The 26256-nt window shown below is 37.1% G+C and overlaps 1 protein-coding gene across 41 annotated transcripts in view; it reads right to left on the bottom strand.

The window, feature by feature from the left end:
- The window catches only part of CAMK2D (calcium/calmodulin dependent protein kinase II delta), a 332678-nt gene that overhangs the window by 225973 nt on the left and 80449 nt on the right, over window positions 1-26256 (bottom strand). For all 41 annotated transcript variants that reach the window (XM_089301697.1, XM_089301705.1, XM_089301704.1 and 38 more), the window contains 1 exon segment: window positions 309-368. In XM_089301697.1, coding sequence (XP_089157823.1) covers window positions 309-368 — 60 coding nt within the window.

Genomic DNA, 26256 nt, shown 5'->3' with positions numbered 1-26256 from the left:
CAGTTTTTCTTCTGGTTGGTGTGCAGTGAGTTTTCAGCACAACAGGAAATGGACACTGCTAACTGACTTAACATATCACTTTCAGGAAGTCCACAAACTGAGACTAGTTTAAGTTAGAGGCAGTTTTTATTTTCCAGTCCTGCTTCAATGATAGCATCATCAAGCAATCATATAAAAAACTTCAAAGAATCAAATGTAACAAGGAACAAATATATGAGCTTGTTTCCTAATAGTTATATTAGTGGTAAGAAAGCATATAACATGAATTTTAAATTAACATTTAAAGTATATTGAAAATGTTTCCTCACCAATATTGGGGTGCTTCAAAAGACGGCAAATTCTAGCTTCCCTTTCCAGTTTCTGATGATCTGTTAAAAAAAAGTCATAATATAGTAAAAAAGAACACAATAAACTGTTTAACAAAAAAATGACATAAGCCTTTACATTTATTTATTGTTTAATTTCTCTTTTTAAAACAATTATATTTGAATTTACAATTAGGTGTGTGACTACTACAACAATCTAATTTTCATCTAATTTTCTTTATTTTCCTTCGGCTTGATACTTGATAGAGAGTTATAAAATAGAGGTGAATTTAGACTTGGACTGGGGGAAATGGTGGAAATGCCACAAAACAATACTACATATTTCTTAATTTTCCCCTAGGAGAATAATGTTGCAACAACTTAAATAACCCAGTATACACATACTCATTGACAGCAGAGGATTTATAACTGGAAAATGGAAGGCCAATAGAACTAGTGATAAAGAGGGCAATTATAGTTCATCACTGAGGGAGAACTGTTTCCTGTCCAGTAATATATTCAATCAACCATTTTTTATATAATTGTTGGTCCAACTTTCTAAGTGTATCTTCTTTCTGATAACAAGGATTTCCAGAAACTCATGATTATTTGCTCATCTTCACATTTCTGTTTCCCTCTAACCATTTATTTAAGAGCCATGAACCACTGTAAACTTGAATTTTAAGAACTATTTTGGGCTGGCGCCGTGGCTCACTTGGCTAATCCTCTGCCTGCGGTGCTGGCATCCCATATGGGCACTGGGATCTAGTGCCGGCTGCTCCTCTTCCAGTCCAGCTCTCTGCTGTGGCCCGGGAGGGCAGTAGAGGATGGCCCAAGTGCTTGGATCCTGCACCCGCATGGGAGACCAGGAGGAAGCACCTGGCCCCTGGCTTCGGACTGGCATAGCTCCGGCCTTGGCGGCCATTTGGGGGGTGAACCAACGGAAAAGGAAGACCTTTCTCTCTGTCTCTCTCTCTCTTGCTGTCTCTTAAAAAAAAACTTTTTTGATACTCTTTGGTTTCTTTTTGTGGTGATACAGATGCATATAATTGTAACCAAAATTACTTTCCAAAGCACAAACAAATGAAAGAAAAAAAGAATACAGCAGAAACATTATTCCCCACAAGGATGCCTTCTAGTGTGGTCATCAGTTGAGAGCATTTTCAAATAATATTTGATTTAAAACTTACAATAGCCTCTGAGATAGGCACTACTATTTTTCCTATTTTACAAATGTGAAAATTAAACTATAGAGAAGCTAATGGCTTACTCTATATATTCTTTTCTCTTTAACTTATGTCATAAAATAGAAGAGAAAATGAAGAGGACACCTACCTAACCACTATTGTGTAAACCACAATCTTCAACCTCTGTGGTCTTAGAACCCATTGATAGCCTTAAAAATCATCAAGGACTCCAATGAACTTTTTTTAAAATACTATATAATAGTATTTTAGTATCAACATTTATAATTTATTATCATACATGTAAACTGGACAATTTTCAAATATAGATATTTAGTAATTCATTAAAAATAATTAACCATTACATAGGGACAAAAGTAACTAGCTTTCAGACTTTTTATTAGGAAATAATTGAAACGTATTGAAAATCTGAAAGAACTGGCATAGCAAAGAACACATGCATACCATTTATCTAGATATATCTATTATTAGCATTTTATTCATCTTAAAAATCATTTGTGTACTCTCACACTCTCTCCCTACATGTGTGCATACACCTCTAATCATGTGTGGGTATATATTGATATATAAATACAAAAACAAAATGCACATTTATATTTGTACATTAAAATTTGTTTTCTTCCCTATTTGAAGGTAAAATACAAACATTAAGCCCTTTTACTCCAAAAATTTCAGTGTGTGTTACCTACGAATCAGTATATTCTTTTACAATCACAATTTAGCCTTGATGCAGCACAATTTACCACCTGTACTTCTATTTTGTCACTTTAACCGAATGGAGCCTTCTACGGCATTTTTGTCCCTCTGGTGCAGGATCCAGGCTAGGACCAGATATGGCACTTACTATATTTATACCTTCTCTTTAGCCTTGTTTAAATCTGTAACATTTGTCTTTTATGGTAATATTTTTGAAAATGCCATTATGTTTCTTTTTTGCAAGAGTGTTTTTCATTTTGGCTATGTCATGTGGTTTTACATGATTTTTTTAAAAAGATTTATTTTATTTTATTTGAAAGTCAGAGTTACACAGGGAGAGGAGAGGCAGAGAGAGAGAAAGGTCTTCTATCAGCTGGTTCATTCCCCAAATGGCCGCAACTCCTTCCAGGTCTCCCACATAGGTGCAGGGGCCCAAGGACTTGGGCCATCTTTTACTGCTTTCCAAGGCCATAGCAGAGAGCTGGATGCGAAGTGTAGCAGCCGGGTCTCAAACTGGCACCCATATGGTATGCCAGTGCTTCAGGCCAGGGCGTTAACCTGCTGCGCCACAGTGCTGACCCCCTCACATGATTTTGATATGGACTATCCATTCTCAGCTACAGCACTATCTTTCTCAGGCTATCACATCTGGTATATATGTTGTCTACCTGCTCCTCCCCAGTTCACTGTGCTGTTGATTTCTCCAGTAAATAATTACTCTTTTTTTCCTTTGTAACTTACAAGTATATGGGGAAGATATTTTAAGACTATGCAAACATTCTGCTTTTCATTAAAACTTCCACCTAGATTTAGCATTCAGTGATGATTCTTGGCTGCATTAATCTTTATTATGATGATAGCAAAAGGCTGATTTTCCAACTGCACCATAAGGAATATGTTTTTCATGACCAACATTATATTTTCCATATTAAAACAAAACAGAACAGTGGCACTGCTTAAATTTTTGCAATTCCCTTTGATGTCTGAATCAATAGGGAGATAATGCATAATTTCATATTTGCTCCTATATTAAATTTGTTTCAATATATTATTTTAGTTTAAGTGCATGAAGAAAATATGTTCTTAACAAGAATATGTAAGTAGAAAAAGATGTATTTTGATAGTCTTTTAGGATAATTATGGCTGTTATTCTTTAACATTACACTAACACAAAAAAAAAACAGTAGTTTCTTAATGTTTAGTTGCCCTGTGAAATCTGAAGCCTTATCAGTGAACTTTATGAACAGCATCAGTGATGTCATCAACTTCGATGCTTGTCAAACTTATATTCAGCCTTCTATATTGTACAATATTATTACATTAAAATCTTTTTCTTGCCCTTTTAAAGAACCTTATACCCAGGTATAATTTTATAACATGATGCATCAGTCATTTGGAAAATATTAAGGATTAGTTCAATCCATTATGTGGACATATTTTATGATACAATATCATAAAAATAACACTTGTTAATATTGCCACAAATTTTACCAGAGCAATCTTTAAATTTAGGAATCAGTCAAGCTTACATGGATGGAAACAAGTTTTCTAAAATTCTAAGATATTGATGATACATGCTATCAGCTGTAGTTGTTTTCCTTGAGGCAGTAATTCTCATTTTCCTGATACCACAGTTGTCAAAGATCTAAGTGTGAATGATCATAACTGGATTGCCACTCTTCCAAGTAGAAATGGTATCCATGAAAGACCAACTTGTTCAACTTCCAATTCAAAAAGCTGTACAGGTACTGTCCTTGACAGTCACTAGACTTTGGTATAGAACAGAGATGCTGTATGAATATTCTTATTGAGTCATGTGGAATGTTGTAGACAGACATAATCAAAAGCCAAGAGTTAATAGTTGATAACTTTAATTTCATGAAAGATTATCTTTAGTGAAATTCGCTTCTTTTTGTTTTTCTTGTAAGTACATAGTGCTGCTGATGCTGTGGTGCAGTGAGTTAAAGCCCCAGGCTGCAGTACCAGTATCCTATATGGGCACTGGTTTGAGTCCCGGCTGCTCCACTTCCAATCCAGACCTCTGCTATAGCTTGGGAAAGCAGTAAGTACATAGTGCTAAAAAATACAAAGATGTCATGGATTAATATCATCACCATGATTCATACAAAGACTCTCACAATTTTTTCCACATATTTTCGCATTTATTGTGTGACACGTCAACACATGTACAAATGTCATCATAATTTTAAGTAAATAATATCTTGGTTACATTTTGAAAATAGTTTTGATCCTGCAGATCTCCTCAGAGTGTTTTAAAGACTACATAATATAAAGAACTGCTATTTATAATAGTCTATTTATTTGGAGGAATGTAAGGAAGTATTTTAATGTATAATGCTGTTAATAACTCAAAGAAAAATGGCATCGTAATGAATCAGCACATCACTGAATAGATTCTGACAGTGTATCCATCATTTATGGATTGTCAATATATTCTCCAGCCTTATCTATCAGCTAAAGTAAAACATATTTCAAGTAAACATAAATTCTTTAAGTCTTCAACCCTTTAACAGGGTCTTATTTTTAAGACAAGCTACTTCTAGAATATTATTAGTTAGAAATATCTAAGTAAACACAAAAGATTAAACCAGATTTTGAAAATTCATCTCATATCATTATCTTACTGCAGTGTCATATGTAAAGCATATAAAACATACACACCTATTGGGATTATAATTTTGTGATGGAGACAGGGATATGCAAATACATATGTTAAACAATGTTATATAGATAAATACAAATTATCTGAAATGTACATAATTGCATTAAAATAAAGACAAAGAAACACCTTCACAGACAATAAATTTTATGAAATTTTACCTACAGACTTCAATATAATTACAGAATCTTCCATAGCCAATTATTATGGCTGATCTGTTTCTCTGCAAAATTCTTGACAGAGAAATAACTCCCAGATCTCCCAAAGGACTGTATTTAAAGACAAGATATTTAAAGAGATAATAAAGTTAAAATCAGCTCATGAGTATGGGCGCTAGCTGGTGTTCAAAAAAGAAGAGGATACTAGGGAAGACCACGGAAAGTCACAGGGAAACAGATATCTACAAGACAAGGACAGAGGCTTCAGAAGAAATCAATCCACCTAACACCTCAATGTGACTTCTAGCATCCAGAATTGTGACAAAATAAATTTCTGTTGTTCACGCCACATTCGTGGTACTCTGTTATGGCAGCCCTAGAAAATTAACACACCTTTGTATTCGGTTTCTATTGCTACACATCAAATACCACAGTCATAGAAGTTTAAAAGAGTACAGATTTATATTCTCACTTTTTCTGTGAATCAGGAAGCTGGGCCTGGCTTGACAGCCTTTTGCTTTTAGAGCTGCTCTAAAGGCTTTGGTGAAGCAATGAGCCATGGCTAGGGTCTCATCTACAATCATGACTAGGATAGGATCTGCTTTCAAGCTAACATTTTTGTTGGCAGTGTTCAGTTCCTCAAGTGTTGTTGAACTGAGGACCTCAGTTTCCAGCTGGCTGTTGGCTCGAGTCTGCCCCCAGTTCCTTAGATGTGTCAACATGGCAACCTGCTTCATCAAAGCACGAGCTGAAAGAGGCTGGGAAGCAAAGCAGAAGTCACTAACTTACCTAGTCTAAGCACGGACATGACATCCCATCACATTTGCTGTACTCAGTTGGTTAGAATCATGAAATGAGGCTGGTTCAATTTCAATATGGAAGGACATGAACCGTAGAAAGCAAGGATTATTGGGACATCTTGCTGTTTGCCTGTCACAGCAGACTTTTCAACAATAGCATCGATAAGCTTTCTCTCTGATAAGCAGCTTCCCTTATTTTTTCTTCTGCATAGTTACATGACTTAGTGATCTATGAATCATAGGCATTCTGCACGTTCTCATCAGAGGATGTTTTGACATTCCAAACATGATGATATAATTCAATTCTAGTTTTAATAAAAACTAGAATTTAACAGTAATGGAAATGCATATCACCTGGTGTGCTTCACATTCAACATCAAATTCACAACTTTAATTTTGGAGACAGTAGGTAGGTGGGAAGGAGTGATTAAGCACCTATTATTGCCAAAAGCTCATTTCTGCTTATCCTGCTACAAAGATAAATTAGTTTTACCTTTAAAGTTTCCTTTCCTCTTAATTCAATCAGCAACAAGAATCATACATCCCATATCATTATTCTCAGCTCTCACAACCATAATGGTAAGAGGCAAAGATGGATTATAAAAGACAAGGCATTCATAATACTGTTTAACACCATTTGAACATTTTTTTTTATTATCCAGACTCTAAGCTATGGTAAAACCAGCTTCATTCATCATTTAATATTGATTAAAGTCATTACAGAATAATAGCTTGGCTTTATCCTTCCTTTGAAGTTCAAGTCCATACTTCTACATGAATAAAAATACAAACATGAAATCTGTAATCACATCAATCTGACAACTACACCCAGTTAGAAATATATGGGTGAAGGCATACCATATAAACAATCACTTAAAGAAAATATTATTCAGTTCTGATCAGTGATGAATAGCATTATTTGTACAAAGACCTCTCAATTTTAAAACAAGAATTTGAGTTAAAGATAGCTATTTCTTTTCAGCATTAAGATACTTTTTAAATTAACAAAATATTTTATTCCAATAGGTGAGAAATGTTCATTTGTACCTACTGCAATGAATCCTTCATCCCAGCTCCACACCAAATTTTATTTTTATGCAAAATAACTGATAACAAATGCAAATTAACATATTAACCCTGAATCACTTTCACGCAGCAATATGAGTATCACTAAAGTTATAAAAAACAACTAGTTTATCTAGTAATATTGGGGGAATGAGCTGTTATCATTAGGTAAATTTCAAAAGTAATTAGTTACTTACTCCCCATATGCCAAAGCATTAAAATGATAATCTGGTGGTAGGGGTAGAATCTCACTATCATCATTTTCTTCTGTAGAAGATACATAAAATAATATAATCTTTCTTGATACCACACGGTCATCACAGTATGAATTATTACTCAGGTTACAAAGGTATGAAAACCATGGGTCCATGTTCTATGGAACCTGTCTGCCTTGCCCCTCTGTGTGGAATCAACTCGACAGAGGCAATGCCAAATGCTGGTTTGGGAAGCAGAAGTTTGACTTTCTACTATGGGTGATCAGTTACCATGCCTCTCCATCAGTACACCTGACACATGTACACAAGCATGCCTAAGTGCACACAAACATAAACATACAAACTAAGGAAGGCTTGGGTTTCTCACAGCCAAGAGGGTTTAAGTCTTTTAGCTCACTCTCCCCATAAAGAGAATTCCACCTCTAAAATCATCTTAAATCAAAATTTTGAAATTATCAGAGTCAAGCCTATGAAAATGTAGAGTATAAAATCTTCCTGGGAAGGGTGTCAGGGGGAGAGGATGGTTAATGGATATAGTCAGACGGGAGGGATGACTTCTAATGTTCTCTAGAATAGTAGTGATAACTATGATTCATAACACTTAATTGGGTATTTTAAAATGGCTAGTCGAGGTGATTGAATGTTCTCAATACAAAGAAATTATATATATATATACATATTCTATTTATTATACATTACACTCTTAATATTTTTATGTATTAATTATGTATATACTCTATTAAGAATCACAACTAAAATAAGTCTAACTTTATCATTAATTTCTGTCTTGCTGGTATTTTGACCTCTTAGTTGAAGCTGCTGTGCTCTTTAATCTTATGTTCTTGGTTCTTCCCTGCCCTGGCCCAGTGCACCAGTTGAAAGTCAGTGCCTCTGATTCATCTGAGGGCAGGCTAATCCTGCTCTAATCCTGCTTCTCTGGCTTCTTGACTACAATAAGATCAACTCCATACTTAAATTTTTTTTTTTTTTTTTTTTGGCAAAATTAGACAGTGAGAGAGAGAGACAGAGAGAAAGGTCTTCCTTTTTCCTTTGGTTCACTCCCCAAATGGCCGTTACAGCCGGTGCACTGCAGCCGGTGCTGCGCCGATCTGAAGCCAGGAGCCAGGTGCTTCCTCCTGGTCTCCCATGCGGGTGCAAGGCCCAAGGACCTGGGCCATCCTCCACTGCGTTCCCGGGCCACAGCAGAGAGCTGGACTGGAAGAGGAGCAACCAGGACAGAATCCGGTGCCCCAACCGGGACTACAACGTCGACGTTGTAGGCGGAGGATTAGCCAAGTGAGCCGTGGCGCCGGCCTTAAATTTTTCCATATCTGTTCAGTTTCCGAGAAACTGTAGACTCGAGTACCAGAAATTTTTTACCTCTCTCACATCAGACCCGGCTGGCTCTCGAGTCTCGGAAGGAAAAGTAAATGGTCTTAAGCTATTTTATGTTTTGTATTTTATGGTTTGTATTATTGCATCTGCTTCTTATTTCTTCATGAGTTTTTGTTATAAAGTTCTATTGCTGTGAATATCTACAGTACACAAAACTGTTTAAAGTACACATAACAGTCACTAAATAAATGTTGAATGTATAAATTAATGAATATTTTGTACATGTTGTAAAATAAGAACCAAGGGCACAAAAATATAGATTACAAATAACCTGAAAAGATTATTTTAAAAGAAGAGAGATTAATTTATTCATCTTAAAATCAGAGTTACACAGAGAAATGGAGAAAGAGAGAGAGAGAGGGAAAGAGAGAGAGAGAGAGAGAGATCGATCTTCCACTCACTGGTTCACTCCCCAGATGGCCACAAAGCCCAGGTCAAAAGCAGGAGCAAGAGTCAAGGAGCCAGAAGCCAAGTAACTTCATCTGGGTCTCCCACGTGGATGCAGGAGCCCAAACAATTGGGATACCTTCCAATGCTTTTCCCAGGGCATTAGCAGGGAGCTGGATAGGAAGTGGAGCAGCTGGACACAAACCAGTGCCCATATGGGATGCTGGCATTGAAGGCAGCTGCTTTACAGCTGCCACAACACTGGTTCCTGAAGAGATTCCAATCAGAAAGTAGGATCAAAGCTGGCACTGTGGCATGATGGGTTAAGCCACCGCCTGCCATGCAGGATCCCATACTGGAGTGCAGGTTCCATTCCCAGCTGCTCCACTTCCAATACAGCTCCCTTGCTAATGAGCCTGAGAAAGTAGCAGAAGATAACCCAAATACCTAGACCCCTGCACCCTAGTGGGAGACACAAATGAAGTTTCTGGCTCCCATCTTTGGCCTGGCCAGCCTCAACCATTGCAGTCATCTGCCTCTGTTACTCTGCCTTTGAAATACATTAAATATGACAGAGAGAGAGAGAGAGAGAGAGAGAGAGAGAGAGAGAGAGAGAGAGAGAAAGGGAAGGGGAAACGAAAGGGGAAAGGGAGAGGAAGCAGGAGGGGAAGGGGGAGGAAAGGAAAGGGAAGAAGAAAAAAAGATAAGTAAAGACTTCTGAAGGAGTGGAATTACATTCTGGATACATTTTTCTCATTAGAGAAATTACTTCTCACTACAGGAGGCATTCCTCTGCAAAGAACATAGACTCTATACACTTAATGAGATCACTTTAAAAACATACTGTAGGCCTGCGCCGCGCCTACTTGGCTAACCCTCTGCCTGTGCAGGCACCCAGGGTTCTAGTCCCGGTTGGGGTACCGGATTCTGTCCCGGTTGCTCCTCTTCCAGGCCAGCTCTCTGCTGTGGCCCGGGAACGCAGTGGAGGATGGCCCAAGTGCTTGGATCCTGCACCCGCATGGGAGACCAGGAGGAAGCACCTGGCTCCTGGCTTCGGATCAGCACAGCGCTGGCCGTAGCAGCCATTTGGGGGGTGAACCAACAGAAGAGGAAGACCTTTCTCTCTGTCTCTCTCACTAACTATGCCTGTCAAAACACACACACACACACACACACACACACACACTGTAACTTAGAAGGAGCTATTGGAAGAGTCACTTCATTATAAAACCTAAATATGGCTTGTTCATTTAACAAAAAGTTTTAAAAATTCATAATAAGCTATTACATTTTCATTTTATCCTTTTATTTTGAACTATATCACTACATGAATTGAATCTTTAAAATTTATTTGACCTAGATTCTTTCTGGCTTTAGGTATAGGCCACTCTCTGATACTTCTATTGCCCTCTCACACACTGGACAAACTGTTAAGATTTTATAAATTCCTCACCTAGGGTGATGTTCTCCTTTCCACGGAAAAGTAGAATTATATATTTGTGCTATAAGTTCATATATCCTACTTTAGAAGTGAATCAATTTAGAGAATTCATTCTGTACTAGAAGCTCATGTCAAATTATGAATTATGACACCAGTCTTTCCTTGATTCTATAGCATTAGAAACTATGGTTCCTTTGGAACTCTTTCTTTGATTCTTTTTTTTTTTTTTTAAATCTGTTGTTTGGAAAAAGAACTAATCCTTTGCTTCATTTTACCGTCTTTAGCAGTTTCATCTATGGAGGAAAACAGAACTTTCCACTGACTTTACAAGAATCACAGCACTTCATGAAGATCCCTGACTCTGTAGAACACATGGTTACAGACAACCCAGAGGAAAGGAAAGATCTCAGGATTCAGCAGACAGCAGTTGCTACCCTAGTTCTGTTACTATTTAGCTGGGGGTCCAAATTCCTTGATCTCTAAAAAAAATCCACCTATAAAATACCTGGAACAAAGTGGGTCCTCAACAAATTACAACGTCATCAATATGATTCTTATTGCTAAAACAGTATCTAATTTTAAAAGAATTAAATTCCTAATAGTTACATCAAAAGTATATTAATTTTTTCAAATGTTATTCATCTTACATGCCCCTAATACAAAAATAACTCTTTCCTATAAAATCATATGACTACAGTAGCCAGGCCACTGTTGATAGAAATAATGAGCAAACCACTGATAATCTGTGGTTGGAAACAGACTAAATCAATAAGTAAAATATGGTTAAAAAACAGATATTCATTTTTATGGTATATTCTAGATATTTCAAAATACAAAACACTTGAAAGCCTTTTGTCTAAGTTTAAACAAATTAAATTCATCAGTGTTATAAATTTTCTTTGTTTTAATCATTCATTTCATATATACAAAATGAATGGTGATATGATATTAATATGATAATTTATCATATAAAATTGTTTCAAAGGGAGTTACCAGATAATATATTTAGAATATATTCATTTAATTTATGTTTCCTAAGATTGTAAAGAAATAAATAATAAATTTTAATAACACCATTCTTATCCTGTCCTACAGGAGAAATAGCTTGCCTCTTTCACTATAATAATGGCATACGTTCAGATACCTGACATTTTATCTTATGATAAAATGAAAATAATGCTGTATACAAACTATGCAAAAGTAAAATCAAGTCTGTATCTCACAGGGCTATTTTTCAGTTGCAATTTAATGAGGCAACAATATATTGTATACTTTTTCAAATTACAAACAAGATTGAACATTAATTTATATGAAATAATTTTATAGAGATATTTCTCTGATACATGGTTACAAAGACTATCTATATAGCTACCAAGGGGAGGTGGAGACAATGTGATCCTAAAAAAGGTGGAAAGTCAAAAGATCAGGAGCTGCAAAGCAGTCAAAAACCTCAAGCCAGGGAAGCATGGTTATCATCAAGGGAACGGTCTCCAGAAGTCACTAGCAGGACTCATTCAAAACTTAGAAAAACATTCCATGAGAGGCAAAAAGTCAGCACTTATGCATCTATCAGAAGGCAACAGTATAGATTAGAATTGCACCACTGAAGTCAAACTTGCCCAGTCTTTACAGCTCTGCCCTGACAGGCCCCAGTGGCAGCCAGTGACTAGCAAAGAAAGTGAGGTGACAAAGAGTCAGGCATCACAACCCACCCTGGTCCACAGAGGCTCTGAAGCCTGAAACGGGCCTGGCCTGAGGGGGTAAATTTAAAAAGACATAGATCTTTTAAAATTATTCATTTATTTGAAAGCACAGAAAGAGAGAGAGAGCAAGCGAAAGATAGAAGTTCTAGCTCTGGTTCATTCCCCAAATGCCAGCAATGGCCAAGGATGAGTCAGTCATCCTTATCTTCCACTTGAGTGACAGGGACCCAACTACCTGAGCCATTACTTGTTGCCTCTCAGGATGCACATTAGCAGGAAGCTGGAATCAGAAGTGGAGCTGGAACTCAAACCTAAGCACTACAATAATGGATTCAGGCATTCCAACCAACAACATAACCACTATCCAAATGCCTACCCCTATATAAATATTTTCTTCAACAAATTTTAACCATCTAGAATTTGGATTTACTGGATTCTACAATTTGGACTTCTTTCACATCCCATCTTCTAAACAGAGTACCATGTGCAATTCTCTTTGCAAACAGAGCTAACAAGAATATTCTATGAAGATTATATTAGAGTATTGACTAAATATGCTTATGTTCTTTCCAATAACCTAAAATGTTATAAATAATTTACACTTTAGGAGTGTATCATCTTATTCCTTCTGATAATGAAATTCTAATGGACCTGAAATGTATGGTAAAAAATCTCCCTGATTTGATGGAGTGGCACTCTTAATTAATTATTAATTTTATGTCATCATTCCTCCATTAGGAATGAATAGTTATCTATTACATAGAATGTCATGTCTCAAGTAATTGTGGCATCATTTAGAATCCATTTTCAGCATTTGCATGGCATTAAAATTGGGCCAGCATTTTTTTTAAGATTTATTTTTATTTATTAGAAAGGCAGAGAAGAGAGAGAGAGAAATCTTCCATCTGCTGGTACACTTCCCAAATGGTCATAACATACAGGATGGGGTCAGGCTGAAGCCCGAAGCTAGAACTCCATCCAGGTACTTGGATCATCTTCCACATTAGGAAGGAGCTGGATCAGAAGTGGAGCAGAACTGGCACTCATATAGGATGCTTGCCTTGAAGGCGCAGGCATAACCTGCTGCGCCACAATGCTCGAACCTAGGCCAGCTTCAAAACAAGAGTTTTTTGCAGCCTTGCCTGACTTAACACTCACAGATTACAAGGAGGTATATTAAATGCCACATAAATTGACTGTGGTTCCCTCTAAACTCTGAAAGAGGAATATACTTGCTTGCTTCTGTTGGTAAACTTTAACCTGGAAGGCAAAAACCTGTCTTGGGCTGGACAATTGATTTCCACTCCCATATGAAATGGATAGATCCCATGTCCACCTGCTAAGTGTCTGTCTGCAGAGTGACAGTGAAAACAGTTTCTGATTTGTGTTAATCCAAAGATATTATCAGAGTAAAAATAAGGCTTCCTAACAGCTAGGAAGGGGGTAAGGGAAGCCCCAGGAGCTTATCTGGTTTTGATGTTGTTATTAGTATCACAATTTAAAGAAAAATCAATGGCCACTTTTCCCCAAGAGAATAAAATACCAAAGACACTAAGGAGCAACATGTACTCTTGGATCCTTAAAATTTGAGACTCTAGGAATTCTACCAATTGACATGGAAGTATGGGACTGGAACCAGAAGACTCCAAAGAGAGCATCCTGCATTAGCTTCTTGCAGTGGAATCAAATACACTGCCAACATCCATGCCTGCATATCCCATCTCTGACAACTCACCTATCTCCTACCCAATAAATCTCTTTTCCTTTTTTTACAGCCTCATTCCTAACTTGTTTATCCCTGACTTTGTTTTATCTTCCTCTAATATTAGCTTTTAGAATTTTATTATAAAAATGATTTGATGTATAATATACTCAAATATTTTCTTCTGCTACAAGAAATAAATATCATTTAAAACTTCATTAAAAACATGTAGCACTACTCACATTATGATGCACAGTCTGCTTGCTTTCTTGTGCACATGCATAGCATATACCTTTTGATTTAAAAATCTTAATTTACACACTGTTGCAAATTGCTTTTAAATCCCTCAGACAACTGCTTGGTTCAGAGATTGCTGGCTAGCTTGATAAATGAAGAATGACTGGAGGGCCAGTGCTGTGGTGTAGCGGGTAAAGTAGCCCCTACAGTGCCAGCATCCCATATGGGCACCAGTTCCAGTCCTGGATGCTCTACTTCTGATTCAGCTCTCTGCTATGGCCTGGGAAGGCAGTAGAAGATGGCCCAAGGTCCGGCGCCGCGGTTCACTAGGCTAATCCTCCCCCTTGCGGCGCTGGCACACCGGGTTCTAGTCCCGGTCCGGGCGCCGGATTCTGTCCCGGTTGCCCCTCTTCCAGGCCAGCTCTCTGCTGTGGCCAGGGAGTGCAGTGGAGGATGGCCCAAGTGCTTGGGCCCTGCACCCTATGGGAGACCAGGAGAAGTACCTGGCTCCTGCCATCGGATCAGCGTGGTGTGCCGGCCGCGGCGGCCATTGGAGGGTGAACCAGAGGCAAAAGGAAGACTTTTCTGTCTCTCTCTCTCTCACTGACCACTCTGCCTGTCAAAAAATAAAAAAATTTAAAAAAAATTAAAAAAAAAAAAAAGATGGCCCAAGTCCTTAGGCCTCTGCACTTGCATGGGAGACCCGAAGAAGCTCCTGGCTCCTGGCTTTGGATTGGCGCAGCTCTGGCGGTTGCAGCCAATAGGGGAGTGAACCAGAAGATGGAAGACCTCTCTCTCTCTTTCTCTGCCTCTCCTTCTCTGTGTAACTCTGACTTTCAAATAAAATAAATCTTAAAAAAAATGAAGAATGTTAAGAGCTTACAAATATTAGTGAGAGAAGATCTTCTCCAGATAAAATGTATCCCCATCATATCAGACCCTGCCTCTCAGTGCAATTTCTGTTCAAAGGATCTAATTAATTGGCTCCTTAAATATTTGTATAAACGTTAAAGTTCCCATAGAAACAAGGAAAGTTAAATATGACTAATAGGTTGATTTTTGAAAAAAGAATGTGAGATTACTATGCAAATAATGTACATGCAAAGGTGATTATAGTCACAAAGGCAATATTTCATGTAAAGCTTACAAAATGTGTAGATTTTTATGAAAATAAAAACAATGAAAATTTCCATCAAAGATGGCTGCACTGTTTACATGCTACATAATTCATCACTGTGCTTTATTCATCAACATCTACCATTTGTCATTAGTAAGACTCAAAGATCTATACAGGCTCTACAAAAGTGACTAAAACACAATTCTTGTCATCTTGGAATATGCGACCCAGATGAGAAAACTACTTTAGTTCAGATTTTGATATATCAATATTATGGCCAAAATAGAATAAAAAACTAGGAAAATACCTCATTGAAAATCCAGGAACTTGATAATACAAACAATTCAAACCGTATGAAATATTTGGCACAATAAGTGGTTCTTCCTCCCACTCACCATTCAATCAATTTTATTTATTAAAGAGCTGGCACTTAGCCAGTCTTCTACTTCTGCTGAAAGCCTGCCAACACACTGGACTACTTCAACAGACATGCACATAACTGGGCCAACACTCAGCCTCTCAGTTCCTTGACCTGTCCATCTCCAGTGATCTGTACTTCCACTCCATTTTGGTCACCACTGTCACAGTCACTACTTCATATCTTGTCATCTTCCTCAGGAAATCAGAGTTAAAAACCACCAACTGCTCACTTTCCAAACTGTTTGGTCAGCATCTTCTACTACAGCTTTTTTCAAACCATCAGGATTACAAACCAACCGACTCCTCTGCTTTTCCCAATCCATAAATCCTCTGCATTATTTACTGTCTTCCACATCCCAAGGCATTCTCTGCTCCAGTTATACTGGCCTTTTTTGAGTTCTTCAAATGTGCAGTTGAAGAGGCTAAAAACATACCATTCCAGTAATTGACTATTTTGAACTGAATGCACATATAAGCCAATATAACATCTAATTTCTTAGAAATGCCCATCACACAGCTTTTTTTTAACAATATCATTACAACTGAGAGACTTAATATTTTTAAAATAAGTATGACCAAAATCTAACCATTTAAGAAGGAGTAAAAGAAAAGGATAGAAGGAAGAAAGTTATACTCACAATAATTTATTTAAAAACGAGTTATTGAACACTTTATGCATTTCTAATACTTATGTATATTTCAAAGAATTGGTAATATTTGATGTATCTTGGTTCTTTTCAAAGATTTATAAAATTCAGTTAAACAAAAATGCTAAGGAAGATTTATTTAGGGACCAAAAATGGTGATTAAGGAAAAAAAAAAAAACTACAAATGACAATAATAGAACTAACAACCTTAGCTATCATAGGCTTCATGCCCTATGGAAAAAATCCCATCCAACTATCATATACAATAGTCCAATCACAAACCTAATAGTGACTAACTTTTCCATCTTGGGCATGCTTCATTTTAAAATGAAAATATGATTTCCAAATCAATAAACTACAGAATATGAAGCAAGTCCATTAAAAAAAAGTCTTTTCATTTGTGGCTTGGTTCTTTTTTCACCTTACATTTAAGTTCTCACCACTGATCAGTTCTGTAAAACAGATACTAAGATGCATATGGGGTGTCAGACATTCATAGGGAAATCCCAGAGTGTCTCAGCCTAGTATAGGGCTCTGTGGCAAAACACTGGTCATCAGAATTGTCCAGTCGCAGGCTAAAACATTCATAACTCTCAACTATGTTCCTAAGTCTGTATAGATGAAACACATGAAATTTGTATATCTTAAATAAAATAAAAAAAAAAAAAAAGAGGAGGCCAGCACTGCAGTGTAGCTGGTAAAGCCATCATTTGCAGTGCCGGGATCCCACATGGGCACCAGTTCAAGTCCCAGCTGCTCCACTTCTGATCCAGCTCTCTGCATAAGACCTGGGAAAGCAGTTGAAGATGGCCCAAGTCCTTGGACCTCTGCACCCACGTGGGAGGCTCAGAAGAAGCTCTTGGCTCCTGGCTTTGGATCTGCGCAGCTCCAACCTTTGAGGACATTTGGGGAGTGAACCAATGGATGGAAGGCCTCTCTCTCTTTTTCTCTGCCTCTGCTTCTCTGTAACTCTACCTTTCAAATAAATAAATAAATAAATATTTTTAAAAATGGCAATGTTAAGTGCCACAGTAGGCCCACAAGCTGGGAAAGCTAGCACTCTGCAGTTGAAGTTGACCCTGAGATGTCAGAGTGGTCTGAATGGCCTATCTATTCGTACCTATCATACTCCTTTAAAAAGTCACAAACTTAAAAAACAGCTTCATGTGTTCAAGAAGCTGGATGGTACAAGAAATGCAAAAGGACATCAGTGACATTTTGCAACTGTAGGGCAAGTTCTTAGGAATTATTTGGCTATGGACTGCTTTTCGGAAAGATGAAGATATTGAGGCTCCAGATAGGACAGTCTGCCCAGGCACAAAGAACTAGAAGAACAAATGATCTTTATGTCACAGGAAAACACATCCTCAACCTGAATGTGGGTGACTCCCATTAGGATATGGATGATAGGATCGTTCTGTGCAAGGACAGAGTACGAATGAAGGCTCCTTAGCGATAAGTCTGATTTATGGATCACCTTTCTGTAAAGCAGTCCTGGGCACTTGACTCATGTGGACCGATTGATCTTTACCATCTCCTATTGAGATACATAGGTTGCAAAGAACATCAACTAAATTATGAGTCAGAGAGAATAAAACACAAAAGGATAGCTATGATTTTAAATTGTTCATTAAATTAAGAAAGTACTAGAAGACTAATGTATCTCTGAGCTCCCTGTTGACTTTACTTACTTTAGCAAATATTCAGTTTTATTGCTAGCTATATTTAACATTATTTTCCCTTCCTTGCTGTCATCTATCATAGATACCTGTATTTAAAACAAAAAAAATGAGATATTATATATACTTTCATTTTCAGTGCAAACATGGTGAGTAACCTGGTCATTCCCAAGAGAACATTCACTAACCACAGAAAACTTCAAGATTGTTTTGAATAAAAAAATCCAACCTTCAATTTAATCCTGAGTTCATGCCCCCCTTATAGAAATAAGTGATCATAATTTGAGGGGAACAAATCATGGATAGACACTTGGCTAATCTACTAGTTAATCAAACTCTCCCTAGAAATTTAAATTATAATTAAAATATGAGTAAATCTTTTACTTAGATGACTTCTGCAAAAATATGCCAAATGACATACCCAGTTTTTAAAAATTAGCCTTTTACAGTTCTAGCTTATCATTAGGTTAGTTTTGTAATTCCAGTATGTCTATTTCCTTAGCTGAAGGGACATGTATACTCAAAAATGAAATTCTTGAAAAAGCAAGTGATACAGCAGCAGTGGACCTGAGTTTGAATCCCATTCTGGATCTTCCTTTCTGGAACAACTGCTGAGTCTCCTTTCTGATAGAAGAAGACAATCATGCTTTATAGGGTATCAGTAAGATTTACAATAAATTACATAGATGAAACTTTGCATCACAGAATACAAACTAAATGTTAAAGCTGTTTTGATATAGGAAGATAAGTGTTTTGTTTTAATTTATTTGGCTGTTTCAAAGAGATTCTAAGTATGAACTACTTTAAAAGCAAAGCACAAGGGAAAAAGATAGACTCAGATTTATATAAATAGAATTAAAATAGTAGTTCTATTAGTTTCTCTAAATTTCAGAATATAATTTACAATTAATATGCATTTTTTAAATTTATAAGTTCTTCAATTAAATATATAAATTTATTCCATTGCCATTCATACTCCAACACTGCAGAAAACTATGGTGCAATTACAGGTGGGTCAAATTTGTCTTCTTTCATCTACTCTGAGTCTAGAATCTTCAAATAACCCCATTTCTCTCAGTTTTTCTGAAATTGGGTGTTATGTCATCTTGGCATTTAGTTCAGTAAACACAAGTAAAGTGTTCTATTATTATCATTATGCAAAGTACAAGTTTTAATTTCAACATTTTTCAATTAAAGTTAAAATTGGTCATCAAAATTTTTTCTGGATCAAAGAAGCACATGGTTCTAAGTGTACTAAATTTGAATCAATTCACTGTTTAACTTAGAAAAATAGAAGGTTCTTAGTTTCACCATGTTCAATCATCTGTCTGTTATCCTAAATACACCTCAGTCAGATGATCTATAATCCAGAAAACAGAATGAAAGAGAGTGCCCTAGAATTAGTCAATGCTCATCCAACATCTGGAAACTGATTTTCTAAATTAATGTGAATATAACTCTGAGGGGCAAAATACCATTCCAAGCACAAGTAGTATGGGTTATTTTATCCTATTCATTACATTTAATTGGTGATCTTAACTCCAAGTAATAGGTAGTATGCACTAATTTTTTTCCACCCACTTCTTATCACACACAGACAAGAGAAGCTATTTCCAGAGGGTTTAATGGTTTGGTTTCAGACATTTCAAAATCTTCTACCACCTCCAAAGAAAACTGACTAAAATCCAGACAGGGTCCTGCAGAGCAGCACTGAGGACATAGGATCATGATTGAATGGTGAATCTGGTTACTAGCCAATCAAATGAAATCAGCAGACAGATCATGGTGTTCTCGGTAAAGGCACACTACTGTTTCTTGTCAACAGAGGTTTTCAGTCCTATTCCAGCTGCCTCTATCTTCTTGAAACTCTAACATTTAAACTCATTCGATGTTCAATTTGAATACTACAACTTTTTCATGAGTGCCCATCTGTGAATCCAGCACTATGCTAGGTGTGCTGGGGCCACAAACATGAGGAAACAATCCCTGACCCCAAGGTTTGCAGGCTAAAAAGCACAAACAAGAATGAGTAGATAACAGTAACAAAACCCAAAGAAAGTTACACCTTAAGTACTGTGGGAACACAGATGAGAAAAAATACAAGTTTACTATAATGCCTAAAAGAGGTGAAGTTTGATCAATGCTTTGAAGAATAAGCAGGGGTTTTCCCACTAGATAATGAGGAAATAAATTTCAAACAAAAGGTATAGCATGATTAACAACAGAAAAAAAGTCTTTGGAAAGTTTGGAGTTCAGCTCTTGCCTGTGGACAACAACGTCATATGTGTGCTAGAGAGCAGCACAGAGAGCTGATAAATTAATCCTGTGCTAAAATGTTAGGATGTTTTGCTGCAGGAAATGTGGGCTTTAATCAGAGGCATGGGGTAACCAGATTTTGTTTGCAAGGAAATATAATATTGTGCTTACGTGCACAGATCAGTTAGACTGCTTGGGTTCAAATATCACCACTGAGGAGGCTAGTGACCTAGGGCAAGCTCCTTGACCTCTCTGTATGTCACTGTCTTCCTTCTATAATAGCATCACAGAGCCTACTTATGGGGTTGTCAAGAAATTCGTAAAAACAAAACAATGCCTTGCATATAGTAGATGATATAAAGGTGCTCACTTTCATTGCTGTTTTAGAAAAATAACTGATGGTATTGCACAGCACAGAACCAAAGAAGGAAAGATTATATGCAAGAATTTCAATTCCTAGGCTAATAAAAAATTGGACCTGTCAAAATTAAATGGATAAGGGCCTAACATAGCTGGTAAAACTGATGCCTGTCACATCAGCATCACTTAGGGGCACCAGTTCAAGTCCCAGCTGCTCCACTTCTGATCCAGCTCCCTGCTAATGCACCTAGGAAAACAGCCAGTACATGGGCCCCTGCACCCACATCGGAAACCTAGATGAAACTCCTGCCTCCTGGCTTCAGCCTGGCCCAGCCCTGGCTATTGTGGCCATTTGGGGAGTGAACCAGTAGATGGAAGATTCTCTCTCTCTCTCTCTCTCTCTCTCTAACTGGCTTTCAAATAAATAAGTGTTTAAAAAATTTAAATGGATTTGTGAGTGCATTTCTCCACACAGAGATTCATATTAAATAACTGTGAAATTAAAAGATAATGCACATTTTTGGCCGGCGCTGCGGCTCACTTGGCTAATCCTCCTCCTGCAGCGCCGGCACTCCGGGTTCTAGTCCCGGCTGGGGCGCTGGTTCTGCCCCGTTGCTCCTCTTCCGGTCCAGCTCTCTGCTGTAGCCTGGGAATGCAGTGGAGGATGGCCCAAGTGCTTGGGCCCTGCACCCCCATGGGAGACCAGGAAGAAGCACCTGGCTCCTGGCTTCGGATTAGCACAGCGCGCTGGCTGTAGCGGTCACCTGGGGGGTGAACCAACGGAAAAGGAAGACCTTTCTCTCTGTCTCTCTCTCTCTCACTGTCTAACTCTGACTGTCAAAAATATATATATATATATAATGCACATTTTCTATGAATAGTTTGAAGCCCCTTTGATTCATATAAATCAACACAGTCCAAAATATATTAACACATAAAAGGTTATTATTCATATATTCCCATTCAGGCATGTGTGTATGTATGTGCATGTATCTCCAAATCACTTGGGCCAACTAATAGATATTCCAGGTTACAAACCACAAACATAAATATTCTTCATATTAACAACAACCCACTTGGTATCATGTATATAATTATAAGTTGAAGTTTAGCAAGTTGTAAGGGAAATGAAGGGAAAGAGTAGATACTTCTTATTCTTCGCAGATTTGGGGATTCACTCAGAATAAGGGTCGAGGAAGACTGCGCACCATTCTAGTTGAACTTTCAGACAAGTCAGCAGCAACAAAGGAAGCACACTATTTCCCATCTTTCCTTTCTACCAAGAAAGTCTCAGTTACTGGAAAAATTTCAGACATCCTTACCCAAAAATCCATTTAAAATCCTGAAATTCTATTTCTCAGAAAATAACATCACTCTTAAATCTAGAAATAACATCCAGGCTTCAAAGCACTATACTGTTATTACTTCTAAAAATATGCTGAACAAACCAAAGTCTTGAGGTCAGTTTCAAATACTGCACTGCCGACATTACTGCAGTGGCCTTATTCTATTGTCCTGTAGCCAATCTAAAGACAGCCAGTAGCAATTTACCAGATAGACCTCCAAGTTACATGAGGCTGAGCAATGTCTCTTGTTCTTTGCTGACTCTCCTTATTTAATAAAGCACTAGAGACAGAAAACCAACATTAGGAGAGATTCTCTACATCTAACAGCCTTTCCAAAGATCAGCTTCACTTTTCTTCTGGTGTCATATAAATGACTTTCTGAAGCCACTGTCTTGTATAAGACCCTGATTAGAAAAGATACATAAAACTCCTATTTCAGGCATTAAATAGGAGACACTCTTGCCCATAAGGATATAGTAAATTCAGTCTATAAATTATGAGAAACTCGAGAAAACAAAATTAGGTAATGTTATAAAAGTGTGGACTAGGAACATTTTAACTTTATGTCAATCTAGTCATAAAGTTGCATTCTAGAAAATAGCATTTAGTAGAATAAATAACGGATATCTTTGGAAACTGGTAAAAACATTCAATTCATGTTCCTCATTCTTTTCTGGGAAAATCAACAATTGAAAAAGATACAGTAAACATATCAATAATGAATGAATGTCAAGGTAGTCACTTTAGCAACATTTTTATTAATTCTTAATGTGAAGAAAATGGGAATAACTTATCAAACTATATTCAAGCAACAAAGTCTGAATAATGGGAATTTATTTATATATAAAGGGATTCTCTAGTATAATTTTTGCAGTGTTAGTCTCTTAATCTACTCAATTCTCTGTAAAAATATTCAAATAAGCTGGGCAGTCACCATGGTGAAGTAGGCTAAAATTCCGCCTACGGCACCTGCACCCCATTTGGATGGCGGTTCATGCCTCAGCTGCTTCTCTTCCGATCCAGCTCTCTGTTATAGCCTGGGAAAGCAGTAGAAGATGGCCCAACTCCTTGTGCCCCTGAACCCACATGGGGAGCTTAGAGGAAGCTCCTGGCTCTTGGCTTCAGATTAGCTCATCCAGTCATCACAGACATTTGGGGAGTGAACCAGTAGATGGAAGATCTTTCTCTCTGTCTCTTCCTCTGTAACTCTACCTCTCATATAAATACATACATACATACATATATAATAAATACATAAAGAATTTGTTTTAAAAATCCAAATAAGCAATGGCGCTATAAAGAAACTTTTACTTTTCTCTTTTTGTTAACAATAAAACTGGTTGTATCTTAATTAAGCTACCCTTCCAGCTGCCATATGACCACAAAACCTTTTAGGACCTCTAATGTTCTTAGGAAATTATTTTTGTCACACTTTCAATAATTTACTTTTAACTTTAAGATAGAATCACAAAGCCTACTTATGGAATCGCTTCCTTCCTTGAGTAATCAGGAATTTTGGAAAATAAATTTGCAAAATTTTGAGCCACAAGTAAAGTATTTAAAATTGTATTATACTCAAAATATATTTTTAATGATCATTGAGGAAAATAAAGCCTTCAGTCCTGACATCCATAAGACAATTATTATTACCTACATTGTCAAGCTTTATAAGTGTTAATGCAAACTTATTAAGCCTTTTCCTTGCTTTCAATACAAGTATGTGAAACATGCAAACTGAAATTACCAAAATAATTATCATTTAAAATATATTATGTACATAATAAAAAGCACTGAGAACAAGCCAGCAAAACATTCTTTGATTTTGTACCAATTATGAACTTCCCTAATCAGAGCATAGGAAATGAATCCTTCCCTTCTCTCTCTGATCTCCTTCTTGAACAAAATAATTTTATCCAGTCCTCATGTCAGGTCAGATTTCTAACTCTGTGTTATTGAAGTGGAGGAAAATATATTTTGGAACATTATGTAAGAACTATTTTATATGTCCTCAAGTATTCCATTACAAAGCACTACTGAGTTATAATCAATGGTAGCAAAACTCTAGCAGGACAATATCCACACAAACCAGTAACCAGATGCTTTTTAACTGACTAAACATTAACTGGCCTTACATATCATTTTCTGTGGCCTGTGGTCACATACCATCTTCCTAAGGGCAAACCAGGTCATCAAATCCAACAAAATGATTTAGCCAACTAGGATGAAAAAAACTGATAGTCTAACAAACTGTCAGCCACTTTATTGGGAGTACCAGTGACTGAAGTAGACCAATGGACATCGCTCTCCAACTTAGAGCTAGTAATAAAGTCAGACGAAGGATAATAATACAAGCCAGCTATAAATAAGCGCCAAGTTTGTCTTCTAGCTGAACAAGGAAATCTTTAGTCTTCCAAGCTTTGTAGTTGTCATATGCTTCATAAGAAATAAGAAACTCAAGAATTCCTTGGGCACCTACCCACCAGCTGAAAATGACTAGCTCCTGACTGTTCTTGTCAGTAACATAAGAGCAGCCAAACACAAATGGTATACTTCTTATTCTCTCTTTGCCCTTGAGATGAAATATTAAATCATCAGGCACTCTATCTGTTTCCTACCTCCTTCCTTTGTTCACTCATCACAGGGAATCTCACACAAGCACAGTAATTTTCAGGGGGTTCTCAGTTACAAAATAATGTACAAATTAAAACCTTTAAAGCACTATGACAGAATAATATTGACATTTACAAAGTGAAAAAACTCTCTTTCCATTAGATATTCACACCTTATCAAATAAAATAATCATTTTTTCCAGCAAAGAAAAAACATTTCAATCTCAGTTTCTAAAAAAATGACTGATTTCTTATAGTTGATGAATCTGAAAAAAAGTTTTCAAGAAGATTCCACACTGCTAGATAATCTATCAAAACTACATCTATGCAAAGCAGTCCAAAACTCTTGCCATTTGAAAGCAGCAGGAAACAAACTACAGGGATCTCACCTTTACATGACACGTGGCCTTCACAAACAAGTCTGTATGTTTTCAGTCTAATAAACAACCTCATCCAAAAGATCTTAGAGAGTGGGTACTGTGATGCACCTGTATCAGAATGCCTGATTCAAGTCCAGGTTACTCCACTTCCGATCCATTTTCTTCCTAATACACACACTGGGAGGTGGTAAATGAAGACTCATGCTCTTAGACCCCTGGAACCCATGTGGTCTCCATGTGGGAGATAAAAGGATTCCAGACTCCTTTCTTCCACCTGGCCCAGTCCTGGCTGTAGTGGAAATGTGGGGAGTGAATCAGCTGATGACTCATTTATCAGCCCCCCCACCTCGCTCTTTAGCTCTCCCTTTTTAATAAATAAAAATAACAAACATTTTGGAAAACCAAAGAGCTTAGCATCGTTGTTTCCCCTAGAGGGAAAGAGAGTACATTATCCTTTCTGATATTCCCATTCTCTAAATATGAGAATAAATAGCTTTCCACAATTTTTCTGGTTAAATGATATGTTTCTTTTTTATGTTCTTGACATTAGAGTAACATAGTAAGCTTCATCTAATTATACAATTATTGTCTCTACGCACATGTTTCTGAAATGCATGTCCCTAGCCTGACCTCTATTCTGATTTCCAAACATCTCACAGCTGCCAGAGGTCCATCTTCATATGGCTGTCCTGCAAAGCCCCTCAGGAGCATCCTTCACAGAACAGAACTCATCCTCTTCTAGTTCCTGATGCCTGGATTTTTCCTTTCTCTTTAGAATCTTGCTTTCCTTCATCTATGTATCAGCCACAGAACAGTCAACTTCCTGACCCTGCAATGTCTACTAAATCCATCTCACCTTTCCTTTTCAACTTCCATGAACCTAGGCAACAACATTGCTTCTTATCTGCAAAGTAAGCTTGATTAATAAACGTTGTCTGCAGTCTCTCTCAGAATCGGTACAGCACCCAAGAAAATGACCACAGACAAAGGAGGAGCAAAACAGGCTAACACACAAAGAAGAGGCAAAAAGAAACAACACAGAGAGGGATATATATGTTTGAGAAAATTGTTAAAAAGATAAGTAAGAACAAAAGAGAAGAGGATAAGAGGGGAGAAGGAGGGAGGAAGACTGAAAGAATAAATTCTTTTTCAATTAATTTCCAACACTTGCCCAATCCTTTCTGCTTTTCCTGATAGCTCAAGTTGCCCTCCTTCAGGCCCACTCTGAGCAAGAATGGAGCTGCTTGATAAGCAATATCCTCTATTTCAAGTTCTACCTTTTAATATTCACATACATACACAAATACATATCAATGAGAGATCTTTATACACACACATGTAGAATCACATGTATGTGATAACTGGGTCTGTTGTCATCTCAATTATTTAAGAAGTATTTAAAGATATAAATGTAAATGATGTTCTGAAAAACAAGCTGAACTTGAGGTGTGAT

This window comes from Oryctolagus cuniculus, chromosome 8 (genome assembly GCF_051225735.1).
Source record: "Oryctolagus cuniculus isolate XC-2025 breed Fujian yellow rabbit chromosome 8, ASM5122573v1, whole genome shotgun sequence".
In the NCBI taxonomy this organism is placed as follows: Eukaryota; Metazoa; Chordata; class Mammalia; order Lagomorpha; family Leporidae; genus Oryctolagus; species Oryctolagus cuniculus.
Note: the sequence above shows the minus strand (reverse complement) of the source record. Positions and strands in the feature narration are given on the sequence as shown.